The sequence below is a fragment of the Sitodiplosis mosellana genome, unplaced genomic scaffold, assembly GCF_009176505.1.
Source record: "Sitodiplosis mosellana isolate CC-2019 unplaced genomic scaffold, AAFC_SMos_1.0 Smas_scaffold_5, whole genome shotgun sequence".
Taxonomy (NCBI): Eukaryota; Metazoa; Arthropoda; class Insecta; order Diptera; family Cecidomyiidae; genus Sitodiplosis; species Sitodiplosis mosellana.
Window position 1 is genome coordinate 6,537,133 of NW_022595248.1, and position 10,618 is coordinate 6,547,750.

Below are 10,618 nucleotides of genomic sequence, written 5' to 3' on the forward strand. Positions count from 1 at the left end.
TTTATAATATCTTTTCATTATTCGTTTTATCAATCGATTTAAATTACTCAAAGCACTTTCATCGAAAATTGCGGTAATCTAAATAAGGCAGAATAGAATATGGCATCAAAAACTTAATTAACTCAGACGTTTTTGCATTATTTTTTGTTCGAAAATTCTTATACAAATGGGCATATGTAGCAAAGGGTTTTAACTAAAATTGAATGGTTTGAATGAAAGTGAAAATTTCACAATTTCATGCGTTGGTTCGTTTTCGACTGAAGTTTGGCGTCTGACTCGATTCAATCTGACATCAGGGAATGGTGGCAAATACGTTGACGGTTGTCGCGTACTGAATGATGGTGGTAATTGTGGACAGCGTGGATCTTTTGAGCCAGGGAAACAATAGGCGGGTGTTGTGAATGTGTTCTTACATCCTTCAATCGTTGAGCCTAAAAAATATCAACATTATTTATTTCACATTTTGAACGAAAAATTCAAATTCTGCATCTTAAAAAGAATAGCGAATTTTTAAAAAAAATCGCAGTTTTATTGTCAATTTAGGAATTGCACTCTCGTTGCTTGAAATAAAAGCTTTTTACCTGGATAGCAAAGAACACTTTCAGTTGTCGTAGACGTGGGTTTAGTCGTTGGTCGAGTAGTGAATGGTTGTGGTGAAGAAATTATTCGTCTCGTTGAGAATGTTGGGAAGGTGAACGGAGATCTTGTAGTTGTTGTGTATGTTGGCCTTTGTGTTGTCGTTGGAACCACTTTTGCAGTTGTTTCAGGGGCAGGAGTAGTTGTTGAACCTGTGAGAATTCAAATAAATTGATCAATTTCTCACAATTTTAATTCTTCAGAGTTGGTCAAATAATTTTACTTGTGATATCAGTTTGAATAGCTTTTGTTGTTGTGTCTATTCTACACCGTGGATCCAATGAGTTGGGAGTACAGATTAAAGGTGGAATTGTCGTGCTGATTCTAGTTGGTGGCCGTGTTGTAAAGGTAGGAAAACTGAATGGAGGTCTTGTAGTTGTGGTGTATGTTGGCCCTTGTGTAAGTGTTGTTGTTGTTACTGACGGCACAAATCTTGTTATCGTTTCGGGCGACACTGTGGTGATCGTTCCTGTTGAAACAAAAATAAGAAATGAACTCCGAATCAATAATTATATCAATTGATTAGAATCATCCACATTCCCAATTAACTCCAAACAGTCGTATTAATTGGTTACTAAAACGATTAATCTTACCTTCGGTAGTAACGGTTGTACCAATTCTACACCGTGCATCGAATGAGTTTGGAGAGCAAATCAATGGTGGATTTGTTGTGCTTATTTTCACTGGTATCGTCGTTGTAAACGACGGGAAACTAAATGGAGGCCTTGTTGTTGTTGGGGATGTCGGTCGCTGAGTTATTATTATCGTTGGCACAATTTTTTGCGTTGTTTCAGGTGAAAATGCGGCAGTTGTTCCTGTTTGGAGAGGGTGTCATGCAATTGTATACATTTAAATGTGTCATTTTTCCTTTCTATTAAATTTTATTTGGAAAATTTATGGATTGGGGCATTCAAAAGGAAATTTCGGAGTGGAAAATATTTTTACCTTCAGTTGTGACACTTGGAATGAATTTGAGCGTTGTATCTAATCTACAACGTGGATCCAATGAGTTTGAAGTACAAATAAATGGTTGTACTGTCGTCGTAGTCAATGGTGGTCTTTGTGTATTATACGTCGATGTGGGTTTTGGAGGCAAATATGTTGCAGGCTCAGCGGTTGGTGTTGGATTGGGGCAACGTGGATCTAATGAGCCTGGTCCACATTGCAATGGAACGACTAACTGTTTCGACGAGCAACGAGGATCTAACGAACCTGAAATTGAACATTGTTTTTGGTATTACATAGATTTATGGCACACATTTTCAATATTGACGGTTTTTTTTCAATTGCATTGAAATCCGAAAAATGAAACCGAATATCCAAAAATAAAACAGTTGAAAAAAGTAAAACCTGGATAACATCTCGCTGGTGTTTGTGTTGTACTGAATTGCGGCTTGATTGTTGTTGTTGAGATCAAATTAAATGTTGGTGTTGGTTTTGTAGTCTGTATAATTGGATTTTCTGTTGTAAATTGGCGACATCTTGGATCAGGTGATCCTGGATAGCAAAAAGGTGCTCGTGTTGTGCTTGGAATGACTGGAGTGGAGAGTGGTGGTCTAGTTGAAAGCCCTGATTCTGTTCCAAATGACACAAGTACTCCCTTCGTTGTCGATTGTATACAGCGTGGGTCGAGTGAGCCTGGATAGCATCGAGGTGTACTAGCGGTTGGTTTTTCACTGGACACTTCTTGTGTGGTACTGATCGACGGAATGAATTGTTTCTCTGTAGTTGGTTTTTGGCATCTCGGGTCAAGTGCGCCTGTGTAACAAACTGGTCCGCGCGTCTCAGTAATCACTTTCTGTGTGGTTATAATCTCTGGAATAATTTTTTTAGTTGTAATTACTTTTGGGCATCTTGGATCGGGTGAGCCCGGATAGCAAATAGGTGCTCGTGTTGTGCTCGGAATAGTTGGAGGGAAAGAAACCGGAGGTCTGGTCGTACCGAATGACTCTGGTACTTTCTTTGTTGTAGCCTGTACGCAACGTGGATCAAGTGAACCTGGATAACAAATTGGAGCGCGTGTCGTGCTTGGAACTATTGGAGTCGATGAAATTTGTGGTCGAGTAGAAAGATCTGACTCCGTTCCGAATGATACAAACACTCTCTTCGTGGTCGATTGTCGACAGCGTGGATCTTGAGAGCCTAAATAGCAAATTGGTGTACCGGTTGTGGTCGGTATATAAGGTGTTGTCTTCGGAAGCTCAGTAGCTACCTTTCGTGTGGTGACAATCTCTGGAATAATCTTTTTTGTAGTTGTTTGTTTCGGGCATCTCGGATCAATTGAACCGGGATAACAAATGGGTGCGCGCGTTGTGCTCGGAACTGCCGGAGTCGATGGAATTGTAGGTTCAGTAGATAATCCTGACTCTGTTCCGAATGATACATACACACTCTTCGTTGGTTGAACGCAACGCGAGTCAAGCGAACCTGGATAGCAGATTGGTGCTCGAGTTGTGCTAATAAATGGCTTTGTCGTTGTTGTTGTCGTTGTTGTGGGTGGAATTGAAGTCGTGGTTGGCCTTGGCTTAAATGTTATAATTTGCGTTGAAACTTTTTGACATTCTGGGTTCGTTGAGCCAAAGTAGCAGACTGGTTTTTCCGGTTGTTTTGTCGTTCCCAATTGATTGCGCGGCGGAGTGGTTATTTTTTCAGCAGGTGGTTCTTCGGTGACTTTCGACGATTCATCATCGCAATTTATATCATCGGCAGCATCTGGAACGCATATAACAAACTTCTTCGGCGTCGTTGTAATGGGTGGCGTTGTCGTTGGTTTGACTGCAGGTGATGTTGAGATGTCAATTTTCGGGCATCGTGGATCAAGTGAGCCCGGATAGCAACGCGGTGCAAACGTCGGAACCACTACTTGTTTGGTCGGGCTTGGTGGCAAGTAAGTGGGTGGTGAGCCCGTATACTTTGGATTTGGACATCTTGGATCCAGATATAGCCCATTACAATTTAACGGTTGCTCAGTTATTGCCGTAGTTTCTGTCGTTGACGCATATTTCAAATTTCGACTTGGAATTTCCGTAGTCGGTTGATATTTGACCGTTGCAAACGGAGATGGTGGTTTAAAAGTTAAAATTTCCAGATTACTACCGAAATCGTCAGTTACACGTTGATTGCAACGTTTATGCTTTGGATAAAGACTACAGAATGAATCATAGCCCGGTTTAAGTGTTGTAGTTTTTAATAAGTTTTGATAGGTTGCAGTTTCTCTTAAAGTGGTTGTCTCAGCTCCTACGGTGTTTTCAGCATATTGCTGTTGAATGCATCGAATATCTTGTGAGTTGGGAGTACACACCAATGGCTTTAGCGTTGTTGTAAATTCGTCCGGAAGAGTTGTTGATACATAATTCGCACGTTGTGTGGTTGTATAAATGAAACTTGGACGCCTTGAGTTATCATTGAAAGGTACGCGTGCCGTTACTTTTGATGTGCTCGCGGATTGATGTGGTTGGTTTGCTATCGTCGTAAATCCACCTCTTTCGATGAATTTATTTCGAATGCATTTTTCATGCAGTGGATCCAATGTACAATCGACTTTATTTATATCAGCTCCGTTTATGTCCACTTTGTTAATATCATCTGCATCACATATTGCCTCAACGCAATTTCCACGGCAAATCTTCAAATAAATAAAAAAAATTTGTTGTTTTTCTTTTAAATTACGTAACGTATACTCACTTCAATATCACATTTGAGATAAATTTGAGACTCATCCGGAAATTTGAACGCTCTTAAGGTGTTATACAACTGTAGTGTTGCGTCTGATGAACCGGTTTCATCGGTTTTATGCCAAGAACCAAAAAGCTTCCGTTTACTGTAAACAATCAATTTGAGTTTATTGGCAAATGACATGACGTGTCGGTTGATGAGAAAGTGTAAAATGTGACATACATTGTGCAACCAGATGAATCAGACAGTTGAACTTTGCCCGTTTTCTTGTCATCAAAGTCTTCGCTATCGTAAGCCCAACAATTCCGAACGGTTAAATCGTATTCTTTCTTCGGATCACGCAAATAGACCAATACTGTGAGTTCTTCTCCAATTTTGATCACCTCACCGATTGGTGTCAGTTTTGGATAAATACCACGCTGAATGTCCATCCAACAATCAACACCTCCATGTTTAGTTGGCACCGTGATCACATCCAAATTTTGTACAATAAACGGTTTGAAGTAGACTTTTTTCTCCTCTTCGACGCCCGTTCGACTACACGATATTTTACGCGCTGCATCGAATTCACCTTGCACCTCTTCGTCTTGCTGAATGACCAAAATATTATCAACTGAATCACAAATTGCACACGATGGCTTGCTACCGCATCCCTCGAATGGCACTACAAAATTGTATGACTGATCACCCTCACCCGCAGATACGTATCTATAGTCGAAGGGAAATGGAAACATCAATTTTTTCTCCTTTTTTCCTTTTTGTTTTTTCTTTCTTCTATTTTTTCAAATCGAATCAAGCAACTCAAATACCTGCACTTAGGATCATTGAAATAACCCTGACTGTAAATAATTCCCTCGAATGGTTGCGAGAACTGAATGGTCACATGCATTCCATTTTCATTTTTGTCACACTTTACATCGATCAATTCGATTTTTATTCTATTCTCCGAGTTTCGCAATGCCAATGCATTCGATGGCAAATGCGCAGCATTTGATAAAACCTTTAAAACGAAATTGAAAGACCTTGTACGATTGCTAACAAATTTAAAACAGATGGCTTTCAATGGAAATCAATTATGATACTCACACTAAAATGGGCAGTTAATGCTACCCAAATGGCTAGTATTGTAGCTAAAGACATCCTAATGTTGACTGACTTTCATTCAAAATGAATGATCTAGCGTCATTTAGTTTTTTTTTTTGAAATTGTGTTAACTGAAATTGAAATCAATTCATTTAATTTAAAAAGCTGCCAAAAATTGGCACATTTTAATTAATATGTGATTTAGGCTGTAGATGTCATTTGGTTCAACAACAAATATACATATGATTTTATATGTAAAAATTATTTGCAAAATATTTCATGTTTATTTCGAAAAACTCATTTACAACTTGGCATAAAATGGTCATTCGCTGATTAATTCCTGAAGATGTTCCATTTCCACGTTGTACTTAATGAGTTTACACAATGGCGGAAACCATGTGGATAATAGTTAAGCGAATAAACAAACAAATCTTGAGATTATGTAAGGTCATGTTGAGGTGCACAGAAAAATATGAGTCGATTTTACGCTTGTCCATCTAAATAAAGCGACATTTTTTATGCATTAGGTAATATGAAAAAAGCGCTGTGTGTGTGATTGCATTGTCATCAAACCAGTTATTTCCATCCTCGGCTCGATTCGGCTCAGTGCAGCTCCGTTCAATGCGATAAATAATAACAATAAATTGTGTGGCTAGATCGGTCAGTCAGTCGAATAATTCTTCTTCATTCGATTGAAATGAGCTGGCACGAATTAGAAAACAAGCAAACACACTTAAATGCCAAACGAAAAGTTGACCTCTTCCCATGCAAATTTTTGCCGAGATGCACCCATGTATGTGCATCATCATGTACACCTCCATTTTCATCGCTTGTCGTTGTTTGTTTTTCGTGTACATTTTAACGAAATGCAGAAAAAAATACGTCACGAATTATTATTGGCATGTATGAGCATTTGTCATACTTGTGAATGTGTGTTTACATCGAAAACACAATTGTGTGCAATAAGCGGCTGCGACAGCTGAAGAAGACACCGTTCGTGGTTATTATGTCACTTTATTGCAGAAAATTAATTAAAAGTTGAAGTTGAAGCGTTTTAGCACCAAAACTTTTGCTTTAAGTATGCGCAATTTGACGCTATGAAGTATTGCACTTTTACTTTTTGTTTCTGTTCTCCTTCAGTTTCTGCCAAGTTGAAGCGATTTTAAATAAATCGTCGTTAATCAAATGAATTGAGGAAATTGTGGTTAGCTAAACACTAATAAAAGCGATTTATTTATTTTCGTTCCACAATAAGCTTTTGTGGAAATGTCGTCGATGAATCACTCATTCCGACCATTTATCATTTTCCGTATATCCGTAAATGAAACCGATTGAATTCGTGAATATAATCGTAGACGAATTTTTTAAGTTGTTTTCGTTTCACATTTGTTTTTTTGGGGACAACTCAATTTGTATCGATTTTATATCCTTTTTCATGACTCGTAGTTTTTTTTCGGCTGGTTGAAAACCAATCAATTTTTTAAGCATGGACAATTCGTAGTAATATCGTTTAAATCGCCTTTGAAAAATTATTCAAAAAAAACTTTCTAAAAATGATCAAATTGTACATTTTTTCATCCATTTTCAAAGGACATTCACATTAGAATAAGAAGAAAAAACACAATTTTTCTAAACATCTACCCACACAACACCTGATTTTCGATTTTCACAAAAGGACAGATCTAATAAGAGTATACAGTATCAAGTCGGTGTACCTGTTGACTTGATCGTCGGAGGATTCACGAATTGATATGATCGGGAAACAAACGAAACCAAACTAAATTGTTCGAGTAACAAGCTGCGTCTTAAATAGGCTCTGGGCGTCTGTCTGAAGCGGTGTTACAACACTCGAAAACTGGCTAACGAAAATAGAAAAAAAAATATGATCTCCGTCTCAACAGCTCAGCTCGCATATATACCCAGTTCAGACGCATCAATATGTTTTTTTTTGTTTCTTCTCTGCATCGCTTTGTGTCGCGCTGCCTCTCTCGGTTTATCAAATGGCATTGGCAAATCAAGTTGTTTGCACACACACACAACAACGCCATCAGTATATATCACCCCATTCAAACGAAAACGAAACTCTTCCTGCGTTAATCTTCCACCATTGCAGCTTAATTTTGTTTGGTATTTTTCATCGACAGTCAGACAATAATCCACGTACAGCAGATGCGATGCGGCAAAACAAGAAACCAAAACGAATGATCAAAAAATCAAAACCGATATTGAATCACAGAAAAAAAGTAACAGCAGAGAGTGAGAGAGTAATTTCAGTTTTGATTCGATAGAAATAGAGAATTGAATGATGACATGCCAAATTGTATGGTGTTGATTATACAATTGGCCCGAAGCAAAACTCCAACAAATGAACTGTTGTTCCAAATGAACTGCATCACACGGCCAATTCGGTTGCTCTAAATCAAATTAATATTGGTAATAAATTTTGGGCAAACAATTTGTTTGGTTCATTGGTTATTGAAAACATTGGCATGTGAAACAGTGGCATTAGATTTGTGCGTGTTGAAAAAGCATTTGAATTGATTGTATTTGGTCGGCAGGTTCAACTAAGCCGACTGATTGGGCAAAACAAAAGACTGCATGAAACGACAAAGCTGGAATGTAGGTAAAGGTGAAGTGATTATTATCGTTTCTATTTCGGAATTGTCAGTCAATTTGTAATTTCAGTGTCAGTTGCTTTGCGATTGAGAGACAATGACTATAACGGCGAACGGTGGCAACGGCACTGAATTTGCTCGACTTCCATGCTCATCGCGTGCAATACCCGCATCATGCATGATTTATGTGGATTTTTGTATTCGATTAAACAATACCGATGGTATTAACTGGTGGTCAAATCCGATAAATGTGAACAATATCGAAAATAAGCCACTCGAAGTGAAAAAAATACCTTTAAGAAGAAGGCTGAATTGATGTGGGTATCTCTGTGGGGATTAAATTTCATTAATTTTCGATTTGGCAAACAATCAATTTAATTACGGGCCATTTACATCAAACAAAATTCAAATTAAACATAGAGTTCGGTTCAGGTGAAGCAAAAAACACTTCCAAGTCATAAATAATTTCAGCACGAAACCTATGTTCATTCCATGATATTTATATATGCCATCATCGATCGCGACGAGCAGAGAAACAAAAAAATTGCACAAAAACTTATCGAGCTATGAAACCGAACCATCAAGACATTAATCGCCATTAAAAAAAAAAAATCAGTAAAAATAATTCTTTTTCTGCGCGCGTTCATGGTTTTTCTGATGCATTCGTACAAAAATTCAACCAATTAGCACAATTTGTACACCACCGAACGGTTTCATGTTGATGCAATTCATGCAATTCAAAACAAACCAAACGAATCGATTTTTGAATTTTAAACGCTTTTTTTTCTCGACAGATTTTTATTGATCTCTGTCAACATACCAAACAACGACAGATATGCACAATTGATGCAACTCATTTGACTAACCATCAAGCCATTTGCCCATTTAGCGGGTGAACAATATTCAAGCAAGAAAGTGCAAACCGTAAAACTATTAAATCTATAATGATGACTTCACCTTAAAACTTTTCACATCACCTTTTTTTGGCCCGACAAAGATGTAACCGTTGTTTAATAGTTATAATGATGGTTTAACTCACATTATGGCCATTGCCTTTAATTGGTTTAATTTCTGGACATTACTTTTCAAAGCTTCGTCATAATGAAAAAAAAATACACACACAAATGGCTTACTAACTTATAACGTACATGCACCGAAAATTATCTAACTATCAAACGTTTTTGCCGCGCACAAAATGCTTCTAAAGCAGAGTGCAAATGAGTGAACAACGCCCATCGAATCATTGGCGGATAATGAACTCGTCGATTCCAAACAAATAATAGTGATCACTCTGCTGGAGGAGTTGATTTCAAATTGGACGAAGTGAAATTATCGTTTATTAAATGAAAGACAATCGTAGTTTTGCTCTCAGGAGTTGAACAAATTCGGTTCACACATTAACGCCCTGAAGAATACAGCACAATTGTTTTGCAACTCTTAGACAAGCTCAAATCGAAAGAAAATGAGCTAATTGATACTTTGTCGACTTTTCGGCGGCGATTTCGATTTGTGCCAGACACTTATACTCATTTTCTCAATGCTGTCGAATGTCGAATCGACATTGTCGATGTATACACGGAAAAAGTTACACAATCTGGCTAAGTTTCTACATCCGATGATTATTATTTAAACAATTACCGTTGATTCGTATGGTTCACTTGAACTTCTTACGTACCATAAAGTGGAAAATAATGGCACTGGGTAATCGATCGAATGACATTGTCATAATCAATTACATACCTTAGATTCATATCATCATTCAAGAAGCTCTTTATAAACGATCGTTTTTCCGATCCAAACAAAGACAACGAAAAATTATCGTCAAAACCTTTCTGAACCGTAAATTACCGTAACGAACAGTGAACTTCAAATCAGCGATGATGATACAAATGGCTATAAGGCATGACATGATGAAAAAAAGGTCATCGTTCGTACTTGTTTCGCCTGTTGTCACCTTAAATTCAAAGATGCATCGATTAACCACATCCTTTCGCCAATACTTCAGATTGAAAGAATGACTCAATTAATTAGATTGCAACGAAAAAAAGAGGCGATGAATCGGAAACATATTGCGACGTATATTTTTTCGCTGACAAAAACCGATTTGTTTTGTTGTCGTTATAGATAACTGTAGAATTCCATAGTGCGAATAAGAAACTACATTGTTTATTAGTGTCTCGCGTATCCTGTTTTTTTTCTCTTCATTCGTCTTTGTTTGTGTAATTTTCGGCCCATATATCATTGTGAATTTCAATATTTCAAACAGAAGATTGTTCAAACATTGATAGGGTTATATTAAAAGCGTATAATCAGAAGTGATAAAATATTTAAATATATGCTTGTGAAATCAATACTAGCACCAAAAACCAAAATATGATTGTATTTATTTTAAGCTTTGTAAAGCCTACGCATTAATGTGACTGAGAGATGAGCAAAAAAAAATGGCAACATTCAAATTCCAAATCCCCCATATTATTGTTGATAAATATGCGATTAAGTCGCATAATTACTTTTCCGTACACACCGTGTCAAGGGAAAGTATAGGAATTGGTCCCGAAATCTTTTTTTCGCAAAATTAGCTTAGATCATCATAAAAACTCATGAAACGC

At 37.4% G+C, this 10,618-nt stretch overlaps 1 protein-coding gene across 2 annotated transcripts; it reads right to left on the bottom strand.

Moving 5' to 3' along the window:
* LOC129566738 (mucin-2-like) lies at window positions 1-7,282 on the bottom strand. 2 transcript variants are annotated; one of them, XM_055442933.1, is made up of 11 exons: window positions 7,110-7,282; window positions 5,398-5,525; window positions 5,121-5,311; window positions 4,534-5,019; window positions 4,321-4,456; window positions 1,987-4,261; window positions 1,582-1,848; window positions 1,230-1,451; window positions 860-1,105; window positions 582-788; window positions 1-431 (listed from the first exon to the last, which is right to left on the bottom strand). In XM_055442933.1, the coding sequence occupies exons 2-11, from the start codon at window positions 5,449-5,451 to the stop codon at window positions 190-192; spliced, it is 4,326 nt and encodes a 1,441-aa protein (XP_055298908.1). In that variant the 5' UTR covers window positions 5,452-5,525; window positions 7,110-7,282; the 3' UTR covers window positions 1-189. The 2 variants fall into 2 exon arrangements, with proteins under 2 accessions (XP_055298908.1, XP_055298909.1); XM_055442934.1 differs by having other exon boundaries at window positions 1,230-1,243; window positions 1,596-1,848; window positions 7,110-7,216.
* Window positions 7,283-10,618: the final 3,336 nt, after the last annotated feature.

Excerpts from the sequence above, each read along its gene's own strand:
- LOC129566738 (XM_055442933.1), bottom strand. The coding sequence starts at position 5,451 with ATGTCTTTAGCTACAATACTAGCCATTTGGGTAGCATTAACTGCCCAT. Across the intron at positions 1,106-1,229 it reads TACAACCGTTACTACCGAAG|GAACGATCACCACAGTGTCG; the intron begins GTAAGATTAATC and ends TTGTTTCAACAG. Across the intron at positions 789-859 it reads TATTCAAACTGATATCACAA|GTTCAACAACTACTCCTGCC; the intron begins GTAAAATTATTT and ends GAATTCTCACAG.